General features: G+C 43.7%; 2 protein-coding genes across 3 annotated transcripts in view; both read left to right on the top strand.

The window, feature by feature from the left end:
• Nucleotides 1–20,450, top strand: part of LOC139696824 (tubulin polymerization-promoting protein homolog) — a 93,267-nt gene that overhangs the window by 37,051 nt on the left and 35,766 nt on the right. The gene's annotated exons all lie outside the window — the stretch shown is intronic.
• On the top strand, nt 11,009–11,383 carry LOC139696474 (uncharacterized). The gene has a single exon (XM_071595258.1). The coding sequence runs from the start codon at nt 11,009–11,011 to the stop codon at nt 11,381–11,383; it is 375 nt and encodes a 124-aa protein (XP_071451359.1).

The following is a 20,450-nucleotide window of genomic DNA, read 5'->3' as shown; positions in this document are numbered from 1 at the left end:
CTTATGGAAGTTTGTAATTGGTGGCATTCATTAAGTTCATGGAAGTGCGAGCCATCTTGCCTGAAACCGATTGCCTTTTTCAGTGCTGAGAGCCCTTCCTCGTGCGCCAAAATGGATCCGCAGAAATCAACAGAACTTCCGTATGACCCACATGTCTTACGTATCAGGTATATTTGACTCAAAGCAAATGACTGCTAAAGAAAATACAGCCGATGGCCGTGGGGAACAGGAAATCTATTTCACAAGAATTCAGATAGCAAAGAATTCGGTATGTTCTACGGCCGAAGCTTCCTTCTTCTCTGTGAGGCATTTCCAGCAAACGTAGCTAGAAAAAATAGCCAAAAGTAAATGAATGCAATGTTATCCTAAACGCAAGTTTCCCAGTCCTTTCTGCGGCGTCGGCCCCACGGCGTGAGTGGATTTTAATCCCTGTAACGTCAAATCGGATAGTCCGACAAATATGAAAATTATACATATGCCAGGGAATATAAATGAAAGATAAGGTTTATTTGAAAATATTGATACTCTCCTCGATTGCTCTCTGAGTTGAGAAATATTTAATGTCACTAAAAATATTTTAATTTAGCGGATAAATGTCGCGAACGCCGGCCAATCTCAAAACACCCATACTGTTATCATTGTGTCTATTTAGGAAACATTTCTCTTTATTTTGAGACCAATTTAATTAAAATCCGACAAATATTGCTGACAAGGCCGGTTCGTCAATGACGCTATTCACATTTTCGGGACTGTAGGATTTCAGGTTCCAGTGAACCGGGGACGCCGGCGCGGGAATGTCGCAAATGGAACAGCTGAGCGGACATTAGATCCACCAGCTTTATCTACGTGTGGAAGTCTAAAATTCTATGCGAGTGAAGAGAAGAAAGGTCTTGAAAGGGAAGATTCGGTGCACCCACGCCATGTATACCACGGCTTCTCTCGATGGCTCACATTCCGTGCCAAGGGATCGGTCTTCTCTCGAGTGGCGTCCTTTCACGCAACGTGCTACAACTTGAGGAGGATCGACTGGGACAACTTCGGAGGACTTTCGTATTTTTATCAGTTCTTAACTTTGCCCCTCCATATTCCTCCTCCTTGGGGACACGGCGGCCATGACTATTTTCATGAGCATTGTTTTGCTTAGCACCTTTGTCTACTGTTCGCGCAGCGGTGCTTACCAGCCCCCCTTATGCAAAGCGTCGCTTACTGCGAGTGACGGTTGATCGTCGCGTGGGCTTTCCAAACGCCCTGCGGCCCTCGGGCGTTGGTCAGGAGGCTCGTGCTTCGTCACGCGCGCGATGGGTGGGAGAGGCGAGCGTGCTGCTTCGTGACTTCACTGACGCACATCTCCTCCAAGGAAGGCGAGCGTGACGCCTCACGCGACAGAAACCGGACTGAGGCGCGGGGTGGTGCATGGCTGAGGGCCAGCGGTGCGGGAGTGCCATGCTCGTCAACTGCCGAGTCCTCTCCGTTCATCAGCCTTGTTTTAGATCTGTGGCACGGTTTCGCTTGGTATCGTTTGGAATCCCGACTCCTGGAGTGAAGTGAAATAGATTCTCCGATGAGGCATTGGAAAGTGCACTCCCTGGTCGCGGAGGTATTCAGTCGGGATGAAGTGCACCTCTGCTACCCACGGCGCACGTCTTTCCTTTTAAATTTATTTTTGTGAATCGAATGAGACTAATATTTTAGCGTTGTACTTTAATACGGAGCAGTCGCGGGATCGGGAAATTTAATCCGGGAGAGCGCTGAAAACTGCCCGGGAGAAGAACGATAATAATGCTATTTTGAAATCTGAGAATTAAAGATAGCATTTCACACTGCCATGGTTTAATGGGGGGCAGTTATGAGCGTGCATGTAGGTCAACCAGATTTGAATAATTGTTTGCAGCTATTTAAAAATCAGTGTTTGTGGGGCTGAAAGTTAGAACGCAGAAGAGGAATTGACAAGGGGATGATAAGGTCAAATGCGCCAGTACAAAGATTGTAAATATCCCGAATGGATGTCCGCCTTGTTTTTGCAGTATGAACTCAGTAGAAGCCTAATAGGAACTGAATGAGTTACGACTCTTTTGTGACCAATGTTACCAATCTTTTCCCTTATTTTATTGGGAAAAAATATTTATATTATATTAAATACATAATTATATATATATATATACACACACATACATGAAAGTACTTGCATACTTATAATTACTGTAGGTACTCTACCAGTTAAGGAAGATTTTGCATGGAACCAACTACCAAATGAATATCTTATTTTCCAAACAAAATACAATCCAGCAACCAACTCTACATCAAATCGCTCTTCATCTCTGTGTGCTTCTTTCCTCCCTTCATTCCGTCCAACATCCCTATCCTGTTCCTGCCCTTTCCTCATTTGCCTAGATTCTCCCCTCTATCACAGTCTTCAACATCCCACTTCCAATCTATACGCCCCTCATCCACTTTTCCTGCCTCCAAAGGATTTCTCCCGACAAACCCCTCCCTTCCGCCACCATACCTAGTACTTCATTTGTTTTCTTCTCTGTCCATTCACCTTCTCCATTCTTCTCCACACCTACATTACAAAAGCCTCCAATCTATCATCCTAATTCAATGGCCATTTCATTTCAATTAAAAATTAAGATTAATGAAACAGTATTGGGTAAATTTGATGAATAGGTCAAAGATAAATGTTATCTCTCGCTGGTAAGGTCAAATTAATAGAATATACTGGAACTAAGTGGTGGAATCCTCACGAAGTTGGATTGATTGTCGAATTGGATCGCGTGCAGCGTAGTAGAGCTGGATTTGTAAAACGTTGTTATGATAAACTTAGGAGTGTATCCAAAATATTAGAGCAGCTAGGCTGGGAATCACTCAATGGAGCGAAGGTTGAATTACAGATTGAAGCTCTTGCATTAATTGGAAGGATGTCTCTTTAGCAGTGATATTGAAAATGTATTATCACTCCCCTCGTGCTACGGTAGGAGAGATCATGTCAATAAAATTATACAGATTAAGTATAGAACAGATAGATTTAAGACGCCATTTCTTCCGCGAACAATTAGGCATCAGAATAACATTGTCCGACCGCGGTATGGATAATCGGTAAGAATTTTCGGGTCGAAATTAGCCTGGTGTGTAGTCACCCCTGCCACAACCCTAGCGGTGGCTTACAGGGTGCTAAAATATCTTCAGTATCTACATCGCAACTTAACGTCCCTGTCATCACTTCTCTATTTGTGGAATCTTCTTTGCCTAACAAAATTCTCCGTATCTCCCTTCTACTTTGACTAGTTTCGCCCATAACACTTCCTAGATAGGTAAACCGTTCCACATACTCTAGTTTTTATCCTCCTATTTTAATGCTAAGCAAAGCCTTTCCCTATCTGAAAAATCGTTTAATCTTTGTTTAATTTATATTGATTTTAATCCCATATCTATCGCACTGAATTTCCAATTCATTCAGCAATGCTTGCAATCCCTTGGTAGGTGGAGAAAATAGAGCTTGGCCATTAGCAAACCTGACTGATTTTAAGAATTCCCCTCAAACTTTATTACTACCTCCAGTTGTTCCTATGTAATCATTTCGTCAACATATACGAGGTCTGTTAAAAAAGTATCGCGAATTTTGAATTTTCCCAGGTAAAGTGTATTTGATTTTCGATTTTTTTGTGGCGTTATATTGGTACTTATGACTCTCACTTATGCCGAAAAGTTCGGCTTTTTTGAATGTTCAGTTAACTGTTGACAGCTGTTTTGCTTGTACGTGTTTTGGCTTGTCTTCGATTTTTGCCTCTCCCAAAAAATGGAACAAAGAATCTGTATCAAATGTTGTGTGAAAAACGAATTTAAGTGCTCGGGCGAATTCCGAATGTTGACTGTGGCATATGGAGAAGCTACCTTGGACCGAAGCAACGTTTATGGGAGGTACAAAATGTTCTCAGAGGGCCGAGAAGATGTGAACGACGAATAGGGTGCCGGACGCCCGAGCACGTCAACAACTGACGAAAGCAATGATGAAGTGAAAAAAATAGTATTGGTCAATCGTCGAATCACCGTAAGAGAAGTTGCTGAGGAGCTAAACATATCGACAGGCTCGGGCCATTCGATTTTTACCAATGATTTGGGCATGACACGGGTCGTGGCGAAATTCGTACCAAAATTGCTCAATGTCGACCAAAAACAATAACGCATTAACATTGCTAATGACTCTGTCCTTGACCCAAATTTGCTCCAGAGGCTCATAACTGGTGACGAATCATGAGTTTATGATTATGACGTGGAAACTAAAGCTCAATTATCCAAATGGAACTGCAGCCCGGGCCAAGACCGAAAAAAGCGCGCCAAGTTCGGTCGAATGTGAAAGTTTTGCTTACAATTTTCTTCGATTTCAGGGGCGTGGTGCATCATGAGTTCTTGCCACAGGGTAGGACGGTGAATAAGGAATGTTATCTGCAAGTTATGCGCAAAATGAGCAAAGCAATCCGCCACAAACGCCCCGATTTGTGGAAGAACCAACATTGGCTTTCGCACTATGACAACCCCCTGCTCACACATCGTTACTTTTGCGCGAATTTTTGGCCAAAAACAACACACTAATAATTCCGCAGCCACCACATTCCCCAGATCTGGTCCCCAGTGACTTTTTCTTGTCCCCGAAACTGAAGAGGCCCATGAAAGGGCCATGCTACCCTACGATTGACAAGATGAAGACTGCATCGAAGGAGGAGCTGAACAAGATCACAGAAAATGATTTTATGAAGTGCTTCGAGGATTGGAAAAAACGTTGGCACAAGTGTATAATATCTAATGGTTATTACTTTGAAGGGGACAAAATAGATATCCATTAATAAATAAATAATTTTTGAAAAAACACAAAAGTCGTGGTACTTTTTGAACAGACGTCGTACGTTGAACAGCACCGGTGATAGCGGACAACCCTGCCTTACACCTCTCCCTAACACTGCCCATCCAGAATCACAGTTCCCCACTCGCAACTGAGCGGTCTGAGACGTGTACAGGTTGCGGATTATCCTCCTTTCCCTCCAATCTATTCCTATTTTCTGCAATATACTCATTAGTTTCTCCAAATGCACTCTATCAAACCCTTTTTGAAATCTACGAAACAGGCAAATACCTCCTGTTGTATTCTATAGTCCTCTCGATAAGTGATCTCATTACTGCATGGCGCGTATGAATATTAGTATGTGCATTAATTTTAAGACAAATATTAAGGCATTAACATAATATAAATTTATTTAATTTTAATTAATATTCATTTTTCAGGCACATTACAAACAAGGAGGAACGGTATATTGGCGAATATCTTGAGCAATGTTCGGCCCAAAACTGCATATTTTTAAATTACCCCGAAATATTTTAATGTTCATCGCTAAAATATCCGGTTTTTCTGGAATCATGAGCGCCATCGCAAATATCTGAAGAGATATAACAAGAGACGTTTCAGGCGTGATATGGTAAAATTTTTTTTAAGGTAATCTACCGGTTAAGGTAGGTTTTTCGATGGACACAACTACCAAACAAATATTTTGTGACTACTAACAAAACACAACCCTAAATTCTACTCTACACCAGGTCCCTCTTCATCTCTGAGTACTTTCTTCCGCCCTTCATCCCGTCCAAGATCCCTATCCTGTTCCTTCCCTTTCCTCTTTTGCCCAACATTCTACCATCTATCACAGTCTTCAACATCCCACTGCCGGTCAACACCCCCTTCATCCACTTTTCCTGCCTCCATAGAATTTCTCCCAACAAAACCCATATCTTCGCCCAGGATACCAAGTTCTTCCTCATTTGTTTTCTTCTCTGTCCATTTCACCTTCTCCATTCTTCTCCACACCCACATTTCAAAAGACTCCAGTCTACGTCTATCCTCTTGCTTCAATGACCACGTTTCCGCGCCGTACATAGCTACGCTCCATATCAAAGTTTTTACGAGTCTTTTCTTAACATCCTTACTCAAAGTCCCCGTCATCAACTCCCTCCTCCTCGTGAAAGCCTCTTTGCCTAGCGCAATTCTTCTCCTTACGTCCCTACTACTTTGACCGTGTTGGTCCAAAACACTACCGAGATACGTAAACTGTTCTACCTGCTCTAGTTTTTGCCCTCCTATTTTGATGTTAAGCTTGCCCTTTTTCTTTCTAGAAAATCGCATAACCTTTGTTTTATTAATATTGATTCTCATCCCATACCTGTCGCACTGAATTTCCAATTCACTCAGCAATGCTTGCAGCCCCTTGGCTGACTGACAAACTAAAGCTTGGTCATCAGCAAACCTAACTGATTTTACGAATTCCCCGCCCACTTTCATTCCTACCTCGAGTTCTTCCCATGCCTCTTTGATCATTTCCTCAGCATACAGGTTGAACAGCAACGGTGATAATGGGCAACCCTGCCTTACACCCCTTCCTAACACTGCCCATCCTGACTCCCCGTTTCCCACCCGCACCTGAGCAGTCTGAGACATGTACAGGTTGCGGATTAGCCTCCTTTCCCTCCAATCTATTCCTATTTTCTGCAATATACTCATTAGTTTTTCCCAATTCACTCTATCAAACGCTTTTTCGAAATCTACGAAACAGGCAAATACCTCCTGGTTGTGTTCTATATTCCTCTCGATTAATAATCTCATTACTGCAATGGCATCACGCGTACCTCTCCCCTTCCTAAACCCAAACTGATCATCCCCTAAGTAATCATTTGCCCTACTCTCTATCCGTTTGTTTATGATCCTGAGAACAACTTTAGCTGCGTGGGATATCAAACTAATTGTCCTATAGTCCTCACATGACGTGGCCTTTACCTTTTTCGGAATCGGAACTAAAACTGATCTCACAAAGTCTTCCGGCCAGATCCCCTCCTCATAAATGCTACGGATCAGCCCATATAGCCTCTTCCTCCCACATTTTCCTAAGCATTTTAAAAGTTCCACGGGAATGTTATCTACCCCCACGGCCTTATTTAGTTTCATCTCCCTTAATGCCCTTTCTATCTCATTGTCTAGTATGCCTGGACCTAAGCTGTCTTCCTCTACGTCATTTTCTTTTTCAATGTCTAACTGTGTTGGTCTGAGTTCTTTACTATACAGTTCTTCTATATACTCCTTCCATCTCTCTTGGATCTTTCCTGCGTCAACTATTACCTTACCCGCCTTATCTCTAACTGTTAGCATAGCTCTTCCTTTCTTACTTCCCGATAACGATTTAACTTTGCTGTACAGCGCACCGATTTCACCCTTCCTCTGCAGACTTTCCATATCCTCGCACTGCGTCTTCCACCATGCGTCTTTTGCCTTATTTGTTGCCCGCCTCAATTTATTGTTCAATTCTTTGTACTTCATTTTGCCTAATTCTGTATTTATATTCTTCCATTTTCGCCGCTCATCCATCTTTGTAATCATCTCATCCGTGATCCATGGTTTCCTAGTCCTTTTAGCGTTAACGGTTCCAATAGTGTCTTTTGCGGCTTTAGACAACCCTTTTTTGATCATTTCCCATTTTGTGGTAAAATATCATGAATAATTGAAAATTGGCCATATTTTCCGCAAAATAAAATTTATTAATGCAACCGGTTTCAATGTAACTACATCATCGTCAGGTCCATCACCTGGCGATGATTTAGTTACATTGAAACCGGTTGCATTAATAAATTTTATTTTGCGGAAAAATTGCCAATTTTCAATTAAAACGAGTACACGTCGAGACTCCTCGCCTTTGCACTTTGACCTGTGCGAGCCCGCCAACGAGGGCGAGGGACAATTTCGCCGACGCGAGAGGCCACCTCGGGGAATAATAGTTTCTGTGGAGAGAGTGAGTCGGCAACGCGCTGCCCACGAGGCAAAGGTCAATTACGATATCCGAAAGCGTATGTATCCCACTAAGAATTCCCGGATACAACATGCAACTCATCCACCACCTCATGGCTGAAAATCCTGAGGGGTTGTCCTTGCCTCTCTTTTAAACATACGCCTCCCTCCATTTGACGCCCTCCTCAGTTTCAATCCAAAAAGTCCGCTCAGAGCCGAAAACGTCATCTATGGCAACACAAACGAAATTCCTCAGGGTATCTTTGCAACCGCGATGCGGTCGGACTGCACTCTTACCTGAAGAAGACTTCAGAGAGGGTCGAAAGATAAAACTTTCTGAAATGTGAGTTCCCATTTACGTGTTCTCTATTTATATTTTTGAGTTATATTGCGACATCCAAATGTTATATTACTCTCGTGATTGCTTCTACAAAGTCTGTAAAAATCTTTCGATTTGAGTATGGTTTTTATTATAAACTGTCGCGGGCTTCATGTCTTAACTTAAATCATGAGACTTTATTGCAATTGTACGTGCCATCAATGCTTTGATGTTAGTCGTGAGAATATTTAAGGCGTAATTGTTCCCACGGACGATAAGGGATCAGAATAAAATTGCCCAACCGCGATTGGGGTCATGTTTGGATAAAAAATATATAATCTAAAGAAATATCTAAAATAACACGTCCGTGAGCCACAGGTTCTAAGAATTCCCGGCTTCTCTTGTAGGGCCTGCGTATTAGCGGCATTTCTAAAACTCCGAAGAAGAAAGACCTGTTTCCGCCTCTCTCTTTCGCAAGCGAAACGTCCTCGAGCGGCTTACCTTGACGATGGCGTCACGCGCAAACAAAAGCATCCCGTCGCGCGCGCAAGTGACGGCTGGCGCCCGAAACGGGGCTGCCACCTTGCTGTTTAGTTCTCAGCCTCCCCGCACCTTTGGCTTGTGCGACTGGGCCCACTGCACCCACTCAGTGACCGTGGACGAGAACGCGGCGCCCCAACCGGCTGGGCATTAGGATTCTTTAAGGAGGGTGCCTAGTGAAAAGAAGGCACCCTCGTTTTGCTTTGAGTATTAGATTGGATAGTATTTCATATCAATAATTTTGGACTTATCATCTTAATATATATTATGCTACTCGTGGGTAATTTACGTGTCAGTAATATATCCCTGTCAGCAGTGGTTTTGAGATATTCTTGGAGTCGTGTGCTGTTCATTAATATTTTTGCGTACTTTTCTTACCAAAGGTTTCATATTTTTAAGTTATGATTAGTATCAATTAAATATTTATCCTACAATTAGTCTTTGTCAGCAATTTTCCATTTTTGTTGCTTTTATTACTTTGTGGGCCTACGTAGTGAAACGGGGACTCCCTTTGCAAAAGTTTGGCGATCGACCTACAACCCATTTGGATTCAGTCCGACAGAATTATATTTTTACTAAGGGCACTCCTAAATGCTTACACTCTCCAAGCACAACATCACGCTTGAAGATTATTTGCCGTAACGTTGATATTACAAAAGAACGGCAATAGGGTTCTAAGAATTCCCGGCTGGGCATTAGGGCTGGGCATCACCTTAAGAAGGTGATCATGGCCAAAATAAGATTTGAGAAATACACAAGGGAGGCACAGATACAATTACTGCGGTATCCCGGGAAAATATGCGCGAATATGAGTAAACAGAATAACTTGAATAGAAGATGTTCTTATCCATTATCCATTAAATTAGGTACCAAACGAAAAATTACGTAGTTACCTCTACATTTCAAGTATCTGTATCAAATAACTTGATAAAATGAAGTTATTACCGGAATTAAATATCATTTGTGAGGAAGGCGCCAAATACCCTTGCCTATGGAAATCTGTGCCTTTTCCCACCTCTCGGTAATAAAGCATTCATTTTTTTCAACGAGTGAAAGTTTACTCTCCCAAAGATATAACCAATGTAATTGTGACCAACATAGATAAAACACTCCCAAAAATGCGATTATTCTTCTGCTAGTTACCTCGCTTCTAGCACTTGGCATTATGGGGTTGTAATATGGCGTACGGGGTTGTAATATGGGTTGTAGTATGGCTTGTGCCCTACATGCGGGGACTGGAATAGGCGCCTTAATTTTCGCCTAAATTTGCGCCCTCTCGCTGCCTGACGAGTTTGGACACCCTTTAGGATGGCGTCCACCCTAAGTCGAGCGATTTAGGCGCCTAAATGGCGAGTCCGGACGCAGCTCAAAACCTCTGGAACGAAGCGAAAAAGAACGAGCGCGGAAGACGGAGACGATGAACGCAAGGATATCGTTGGTACATATTATTCCTTTTATTAGACAAGTCAAAGTAAAGAACAAATTGAGCATCTCACGGCCTTTTTTAATCCTGACTATATTATATAATATTTCCAAGAGCCGTAAAGGGTAACTCCTCCCTTAAAGGGTAATTTATAAAACCCTTTACGGTTTAAGGTAATATTATTTAATATAGTCATGATAATGATGGGTGATTGGAATGCCGTGGTTGGAGAGGGAAAGGATGGGAACACGGTAGGAGAATTCGGACTGGGGAAACGGAACGAGAGAGGAGAAAGACTTGTGGATTTCTGCAATGAGAAGAATTTGGTGGTGGCAAATACCCTCTTCATGCAACACCAACGGCGAAGATACACAAGGAAGATGCCAGGAGACAGAGCTCGATACCAGATTGACTACATCCTGGTTAGGCGAAGATACAAGAACCAAATAAAGCATTGCAAGACTTACCCCGGGGCAGACATCAACAGTGACCACAATCTAGTAGTAATGGAAAGCCAATTGAAATACAAGAAGATAAGAAAGACGAAGAGAGAACCAAGATGGAACCTAAAACCACTTCAAGAGGAAGAAAGGAGAAGAAAATACGCTGCTGCCATCGGTGAGAAGCTGGAAATAGAAAAGGACTCCAACCAAAATGGAGTAGAGAAATGGAATAGCCTTAAGAAGACTATCACAGAAGTAGCAGAGGAACAACTGATGAGCAAGCCGGTCGAAGTCAGGAAACCGTGGATAACGGAGCAAATTATAGCCCTCATAGAAGAAAGTATAAGAACGCAAGAAATGAAACCGAAGAATTACTGTACAATAAGCTAAGGAATCAAGTCATCAGGGAATCGAAAAAGGCCAAAGAGAATTGGATTGAAAGCTGCTGTGAGAACATAAACGAAAATATGATGAAGGGAAACTCAGCAACGGCATATAACCTAATAAAGAGGCACTTTGGAGAAAGGAAACCAAGGTGTAAAAACATAAGAGATTCGGATGGAAAACTGCTGATGGAAGATAGAGAAATCGCCAATAGATGGAAACAGTACATTGAAGAGCTATACCGAGACCCGATACCTCTAGAAGAAGCATTCAAAGATGAACAGAACCAAGTGGAGGAAGACAACCGTGGTCCAGGGATACTGAGAAGTGAATTCGAGAGAGCATTGAAAGACCTGAAGAATGGAAAGGCGCCCGGAGAAGATAAAATCAGTGGAGAAGTAATCAAAACACTTGGTGAAAAAGCCCAAGACGTTCTATATGGAATAATCCAAGATTGATACGAATCCGGAAAGCTGCCAGAAGATTTCAAGAGGAGCTCAATGGTGACCATACCGAAGAGAGCAAGGGCTGAGAAATGTGAGGAGCACGGAACACTGAGTCTAGTGTCACATGCCTCCAAAGTCCTGACTCGGATAGTAGGCAGAAGAATCGAAGGAAAAATCGAAGAAAACCTGTCAGAAAACCAGTTTGGATTTAGGAAGAATAGGGGTACAAGAGAGGCAATACTGTGCCTGAGACTACTAATGGAGAAACTGATCCACGTGAGAAAACCACTGTACATAGCCTTCGTAGACTTGGAGAAGGCATTCGATAACGTAGAGTGGAATAAGATGTTCAGTACTATGGAAAAGCTGGGAATGGACTACAATGACAGAAGAATCATATATCGGCTCTACAAGGATCAGGTGGCCACAATACGCATGCAAGAAGGAAGAAATATAGAAGCAAAAATTAACAAAGGGGTTCGACAAGGATGTAACCTGTCGCCAGCACTCTTCAATATGTACATGGAAGAAGCGATAAAAGAAATAGAAGAACAAGGAATAAAAGGTATCAAAGTGAATGGTGAGGAAATCAACATGTTACGATTTGCTGATGACATCGCTATCGTAGCGGGATGTGAGGCAGACCTGCAGAACTAACGGAACAAAATTGAAAAAGTGTTCCTGGAATACAACATGAAAATCAATAAGAAGAAAACTAAGGTGCTAGTGTGCGGAAGAGAGAAAACAGTGGCCGACGTCCGCCTGAAAGGAGAGAGATTGGAACAAGTGGAATCATTCACCTACCTGGGAAGTACCATTACTTGGGATGGGAGAAGCACGTCAGACATCAAGCGTCGAATAGCACAAGCTAAGACGGCATTCATGGCTAAAAGGCCTCTACTCTGCTCGAAGAACATAAGACTGGAGACAAGGAAACAGTACGTGAAAACATTCGTATGGGCAATGGCCCTCTACGGATCAGAAGCATGGACCATTGGAAAAACGGATCAGAAAAGAATAGAAGCCTTCGAGACCTGGAGCTGGAGGAGGATGTTGAAAATCAAATGGACGGAAAAGGTGAGAAACGAAGAGGTATACAGAAGAATCGGAGAAGAGAGGACTCTGTGGAACACCATACGCCAAAGAAGAACAAGGTGGGTCGGCCACGTAATGAGGCAGAACAGTTACGTGGGAAGGATAATGGAAGGAAAAATGGAAGGAAAAGCCCCCCGAGGAAGACCAAGAGACAAGTATCTGGGGCAAGTGAAGAAGGATACGGGGAAGAAGAGCCATAGGGAAGTGAAGGAGCTAGCATGGGATAGGAAGGAATGGAGGGCTGCAGTACACCAATTCTAGGATTGTAATACTAAAAAAAAAATAGTCAGTCTAAAAATAAGGTACGGGCCGTCACGGAGCCGGAGGATTACGAATAACTGACTCTGCAGCACTTCCAATTACCAGGTAATCGTCAACCTCACATCCAAAGTCTTCACGAAGGGCTCTTGCAGGAACATATTTTCATTAAATGGGCCGCGCGAAAAAGGGAAGAAGAAGCGTACTTCACGACTGATAGCACAGGAATTAGGTCAGAAATTTAAAATTGGAGCAAAGTATAATATGCTCGTACGATCGCGGTATTTGGAGAAAGTGTCAATTTAGAATTAGATGCTGGCCAAAGTTTGTCCTCTTGGTTTGTGAAAATTTGGGGGAAGGAAGCGGTCCCTGATGGGGTTGTTGGAGAAGATGGAATGTTGCGTAGATCCCCGAGGTACGAAGGGAGCCGACGAAAGGGCTTTTTGAAAGGAACAGCGGATGCAATGGCACTTGCGGCACCGTAAGAATTCTCAGAACCATACCCAAGATTGGCAGTTTGGATCTCGCTCTGATGATTTAAATTGTCTTCAGACTCCATTGTAATAATAAAAAAACCAAATAATCTTATTGTCCTCTGAATGACGACTCCAATCTCGTATTCGTCATTTTGAGCGAAAGGTTTCGCATTTAAACGTGCATCGGTAGTCATAATTTTCACGAAGAGACATTCCCGATCCGTCAAAGAAGCAGGAAATATTCGCAGCATTAAAGCGAACCGTGAACAACACCCAAGAATCTTCGTTTGAAATCCGAGGTTTCCGAGGCGTTTATCCGCAATGGCAAGAGGCGCGGAGGATTGCCCGAGCGCCTTAATCATTGCAGGACTACTTTTATTTAGATTTTCACGGCCGACAGAAGTCGACTGAATACAGCGGGAATCTGTGCGCGGCGCTCGTCCCCAAAGCGGTCGGTCACCTTCGCTACTCACTTGGGAATATTATGAAGCGACGGTGGCGCCGCCCCCTTAGCCGCGGGGGAAGCAGGCACCCCCTCCGCCCCCGCGCACGCCCTCGGTTGCGCCACGAAAACCGCCCCTCGCCACTCCCTCGGCCCAGGGTGGTCACTCCCCACCTCCCTTGGTTCGCCACCTCACCCCTTCCCGAGGGAGTGTTTGCTATACGGGGATGGCACCAATTAATGAGACTCGAGAGAGGAAATATTTGTCACGTTTGACCTAGAATGTATTGGTCATTCGACGTTCACGGCTTTGACCATGAAGGAATTGCAAATAGAGAGTTACATTTTAGCTACTTTAGTACCCTGCAAGCCACCGCGAGGGTGTGTGGCGGGGGCTGAATACATACCAGACTAATTTTGACCCGTACATTCTTACCGATTATCCCTACATCGGTCGGACATCTTTTGACCCCTTATCATTCGTGGAAGAAATGGCGTCTTTAATCTATCTGTTCTACACTTAATCTCTCTGATGTTATTGACATGATCTCTCCTACCGCAGTACGAAGGGAGTAATAAAATTTTTTTAACCTACATCACTGCTAGAGAGACTTGATTGGACTACAGGTCAATAGGACTAATTTTCTCTTTCGTTGCGAGAGGTGCCCGTTTGGTGAGAGCACAGTCGTCGCCGGCGAAGTCAATGCTTCAAGACCTCATCACAGTATTCTGGAGAGCAGTCTTCACTTCATGTTAAGTCATCTCAACCTGGAACTGCTGAAATTCGCTTACACGCCCCGCTATATTTCTTCTGTCACGGAGGAAGTTGACGAACATCATCTATCGGGCGAATACTTGGAAGGTGGTTCCTCTGTGACTAGTAGGGGAGGGAACGTTCCGAACTAGTTCAACGTGACATTTTGGCACTCCCATGCATGTTTGCGCGCCCTTCATAATAAACAGGGTCCATGCAATAAGTATCGGGACTGGTTCCAAAAATCAAAATTTACTGCAGTCATCATTACAATTACTTAATAATCTTCAAATTAAATTCCTCCTGTATCGATACACTTAGTTCGGCGAGTCTGCCACTCGCCAAAAGCCCGCTGGAAGTCGGTTTCCGGAATACTGTTGAGAGCCTTTGTCGTCGCCACTTGAACTGCCTCGATGAAGTCGAACCGATATCCTATGAGCTCATTTTGAGCTATCCTTTGAGGTAATAACGTTGTCGAGAAAATCTTCATCTTCCTGGACGCAGTCCAAAATTTCTTGCGAAATTTCCACCCGCAACAGGTTTCGTCGCTCAAGACTTTCGGCACCAGCTTCGCGCACACTTTCCTCATCGCAAGATCCTCTGTTATAATGGTGTGGACGGTTCCGACTGAAAGCCCGGTCTCCTCACTGATAAGGGCGATGGTTAAACGCCTGTCAGAGTCCAAAACTTTTTTCACTTTGGCCACCTGATCATCGGTTCGAGCGGCCGTCGGGCGTCCGACGCGGTGCTCGTCTTCGACGAGCTCCCGGCCTTCCTTTAACATTTTGTGCCACACAGAAACTCTTGTGCGACTTAAGGCATCGTCCCCATAAGCCTGTTCAATGAGTTCAAGGGTCTCCGACGCGGATTCCCCGAGTTTAACGCAAAACTTCACAGTGTAGCGTTGATCGACAAGCGCACTATGCTGGCGCGACGACACCGCAAACAATCACCCGTCACCAAAATCCATCTCCTGTCCCAACGCATGCCCGGAGGCGGCTGAACTGAAGTGCGCCTGAGTGGTGGGGGACCCCTCTACCGAGCCAATTGGTCGGAACCCCATCCACCGCTCCGTTGAGGCTACAGCGAACCACTGCCGATACTCATTGTACGGACCATCTTATCGGGGGCAGCAATAACCTCAATGAATGACCTTCCATTCACTACCATTCATTTCCATTTCTTGTGCTTTGGCAGTGCCTATCAGATGTACAAAAAGGTTAAATGGTCGCGAATTGCAGCCGAAAGATAAAGGTTTAGGCGTCCCCTGATGAAATTTGTTATGTCCATAACAATAAACTACCATGTGTATTTTCACGCGACAATTTTGCATCACTTTGCGGGGATTTGTGCCTCTAGCGGGTGATTGCGGCTGGAGGGAGGAGAGGAGGCGGGCGGGGAGGTCATGGGCAATACTGGTCACCTGAATACGACCCTGCCGCGGACGGACAATTTTATTATGATCCCTTATTGTTCGTGAAAACTATGACATATTAGATCTATCTGTTCTACACTTAATCTCTATAATTTTAATTACTCCTCGCCCCCTACTCCCAGCCACCCGAAGCAAACCCAAAACCCGCGCGCAAATTGCACACCAGCAGACGAAAAGGAAGGAAGAATTAATGACATGGCATTACGATAACGTGAAATATCGCTGACAAGGGTTGCCCTCGATCCACAGTGACCTTTCAATTGGCTTGCGTAGCCCATGAAGCGTGGAGCACCCCATGAAGACGGTGGGTATTCGTGATAAAAATATGTCCACCATATCATTGCAGAAAACGGCGGAAAGTCGCAAAAACCTAGATTAATGCGAGACGGAACGAAGCCGCGTTGGTCCGCGGGCAGGGCCAGGGACCCCAGTGCTCCGCATTTTGACGGGAAAAGTTGCAGGGGCGACACCTACATATGTTGCATGCATACACACCGTCACTAGTGGAGCCAACATGACAATACAAAGCCAATGGGAAAACAACGATGCATTCGTGCCATGCACAATTTGGTCTATTGAAATTTCGCTTGCCTAACTTGGCGTCAACCTGCCTTAAAAACTATTTACAATCGACAACGCTCGGAGATTCAAAATATTTCTTCAACTTGTTAATCTTTCTGCTTCGCCCCGCGATTGATTACGCATTTTTGTTTGAAGTAGTGCGAGTGGATCATCCCGTAACTTCAAATCCGTCGCTTTCACACACTCCCTGGTTGCATCATTTTCCCGGGGCATTCGTGGCCTTCGGTCCTCTGCGGCACCCGCGAGAATAGGCTCCATGAGATGAGCGCATCACACGCTCTCCCCCCTCCCCCCATAATCCATCCTCACCCCCATGACCCTCCCCCTCCCATCCAGCCATCCGCTCCCTTAAAGCCGACAGACTTGCCAACTTTCCTGCGAACTGCGTCATGGTTATTCCTGGACTGTTTGCCACGCCGAGATTTTTCGGGAAGGAGGAAGTCGAGTGGGAGGAGAGGGGGGAGAGAGTAGGAGAGCGTGGGGCGTTTTAGCGGGGCGCTGTTTGCCTTTTCAGAGATACGGCGAGCCGCCCCACCATTCAGGGAATGGAATACTCTCCACTGACACGCGTGTGCCAAATTCACGGTGACCGGGTGAATGTTGTGCTCATTTACGACTTTGTGTGCGTGCCACCCAGAAATAATAGCATATTTTAAGCGCTCTCGAGGATAAACAAACGTGAAGTGTTCGTGATAATGACGACCTATTAGGAATGTCTCTCGAACTTCGGACATGGCATTAAATGACACGACAAAGCCAGGAATATCTGCTTTCCCGAACGAGAAAACACCGCGCTCAATGCCCCAAAATTCTTTCCTTCTCCGCCGCCGCTGTGCTCCCCCTTCCCTCCCTCGAGGCATCCCTCCCCCACCCGCCCCGCCCCCGCTCCCCCACGGGCGACGCGGTGGGAGCGGGAAGCTGTGTCGTTCAGACACGAATCGATGGAGTTTGCGGTGGTAATCGGGCGTGAGTGGCAAATGCTCTCATTTAAACTTATTTTGATGAAAATTAAATTCTTCAAAGAATATGAGGAACGTGACGGATATATTAATTTTACATTACTTTTTTAAACTTAAATTATTAATTCAGGCCATCAAGGGTTATCAATCCAAGGATTAGTTCGCAGCAGCTCTTCAAACCGTTCAGTTGAATGCTGATCTCCTTATTGCCTCTTCCTCCGCACACGTCCATTTCCCGTTCCTCATTGTTCATCTTCTTTCTCCTAATTTTCTTCAGAAAAGATCTTAAGCAAGTTTCGCGGAATTGAAATTAAAACATGTGTAAAATATGTTGATAGAAACTTTGAAAGTTGGAGCTTGAATCCAAAATCAAGCTTCGCGTAATTTGTTATCCCAATGAGCGTGATTCTGGGCATTGCGTACGGACATTTGGAATCCCATTTGGTTCAGGTTTGGCTGATGTTTTTTGAGCCTGAAGTGATGGGGAGAGGGTGATAAAGTCACCATAAGTTGTGGATGCTTAAAGCCTGGGATTTAGATGCCTACCCCCCTTGTCTTTACGATCCTCAATGTTTCAAGAGATAACAGGATAGCTACTTACCGGTCTTTCCCAACGACCGAATTGACCTCATTAAATGAAAATGGCGTCACTTCGGCCAGTTCATATTAAAAACGTTTATGATTTTTAATTTGTTGAGAGATGCGGTTGTCTAGCAGTGTTAACTCTTTTCTGTTTTACAAGCTTAGGTTCTGACAATGTATCACGCGTGTCTCAGGGACATAGCTGGCCAATACAACCTCGTATATTAACTTTTCTTTTTTAAACTTTCTCAATCCAGACTTTGCTACTCAACGGTCATCGTCTGTGTTTGAATTGTTGGGCCAATATTACTGCGAGAAGAAAGTTCGACCATCTCGATGATAATAATTGTATTACTATTATTTGGTTTGTTTTGAAGATAGCTAATCATGGTTTTATGAAAAATACGTAATAGCTGGTCGATTTTTTGATAGGTGTGGGTGGTTAGTAATACTAAGCAATATTAAAGTAATACTACCCAATACTAAGGCCAACGGCGTGTGCAATCTCACATCAGGGTAATTACGAGGGAGGGGGGGCGATCCCTGTGCCGGCTATAGTTACCTTTGAGGGTACCCAGAGACGTGCCCCAGGATTGAAACCCTGTGGTTTTATTTAAGGGAGCGGAAGTTAGGAGTGACCCTGTACGTAGTTGATATATTATGCATGGCTCTTAGATCTTATACACAGATCTCGCGGAAAAGGCAATTGTGCCACGTCGCATAGCCATGTGTCACCCATTCCTTAATCCGACCGAAAGTTGTATGAGTGTAACGACGATTAGACAGTTTAAGTTTTTTAAATAACTAAATGATAAATTTAAGCCATCATTCTTAAATTAATTATTTGTCAATTTAATGTTTAAATTACAGCGAATTACATTGATATTTAGGCACATCCAAGTGCATAGCGAATTTTGAAGCTGAAGAGGCGGACGGGTCTCGTCAATCCATCACCCGCAAAATTGTCAACTTCGCATTATTTTGCCAAGATTCAATTCAAAGAAGATTACCGGTTTCAACGAGAATTGTTTAGTGACGTGAGGCATTTTAGAATTATATTTTAAATTGAGATAAATTTGACCCACAAATAGAAAATTTGGACCAAAGCTCATCACCAAGTTCAAAAATTCCCATTCAATGCATCCTTTGTCGTATGCCGATCAATGAAAACATATTTCCAGCAGGACACTGCTAAAGATTTTTTCATTTTTTTACGAGGTTCATTGTATTGCTGTTCACACTTCATCTGCCCATCCATCAACGGCCAGTACCAAATGCAATTCCAAGTCTTAAAATATTTGTTACTAGGTGTTTTCGGTAATTGGAATGACAACCAGGGCTTTTAGATCAATTGGTAGGATTTATTCTCACATACATTGGGTGAAGAAGGTGCGAATATATGACTAGATGTTTACGTATATGGGCGGGAGCCCGCCATTGAGAAATTGGCATTCAAATATAGTTCTATATATTATTTCGGATGTGACAATCCTAGAGACAATATTATTTTTTGGTGGAACAGAGAAGTCTACATTTCAGTCGCCTAGGAGACCATCAACAGAAGTTCGAGTATGACACCGAAGAAGGTGACAATAATGAAGCACTGCCCTTGGTCGAGTGGCGCTTTGACCAAGGGCAGTGCTTCGTTATTGCTCATTGTTGCTTACTGTTGCTCTCCACACCCTGAAACACTCCTAGTCTCCTAGTTGACTGAATATCGACATCTCTGTTCCATAAAAAATCAATACTAACTCTAAGATTTTCACCTTGCAAACTCACGACATGTAGTTTACGCCCTGGAGGTTTTATTATGTTTAAAGTGAGATGTTCTCGTGTAACGATTAGTTGTCTTTGCTCATTATACTTTGTTCATTATTTACAATATTGGCCAATGGTGAACGTTTCTCCTTTCTAAACCGAAAAACCGTCTACTACGAGGGCAATGCCAGAAGTACCCGACCCAACAAAGGAGAAACAAAAATTTTGGAAAAAAATGTATTTATTTTTCAGCATAATCTCCTTTCAGCTCTATGCAATTTCCCCAGCGATGTTCAATAAGTTCGATTTCCTTTTTATAATAAGAACTGTCTCGCTCCTCAAAATAGCCATCAACTGCCGACATCAGTTCTTCAAGGTTAGAAAATCTTTGACCACCGAGCCATTTTGTCAAGTTTGCGAACGGAAAATAATCAGAGGGGGCCTAAAATCTGACAAATTGGGTGCACGAGGTAGCAATTCAAACTTTAATTCATGAATCTTGGCGATTGCAATGACGGATTTGTGAGCTGGTGCATTGTCTTGATGAAATAAAACTTTCTTCTCAGCCAAATGCGGCCGCTTTTGCTTGATTTATTCGCTCAAACATTGCAATAAGTTTGCATAATACTCACCCTAGATAGTTTTTCCTTTTTCAAGATAGTCAATGAATATTATCTTACGCGCATCCCAAAAAACCCACGCAATTACCTTGCCAGCAGATGAAACGGTCTTTGCCTT

Source organism: Hetaerina americana, unplaced genomic scaffold, assembly GCF_022747635.1.
Source record: "Hetaerina americana unplaced genomic scaffold, ioHetAmer1.1.p SCAF_7, whole genome shotgun sequence".
NCBI lineage: Eukaryota > Metazoa > Arthropoda > Insecta > Odonata > Calopterygidae > Hetaerina > Hetaerina americana.
Note: the sequence above shows the minus strand (reverse complement) of the source record. Positions and strands in the feature narration are given on the sequence as shown.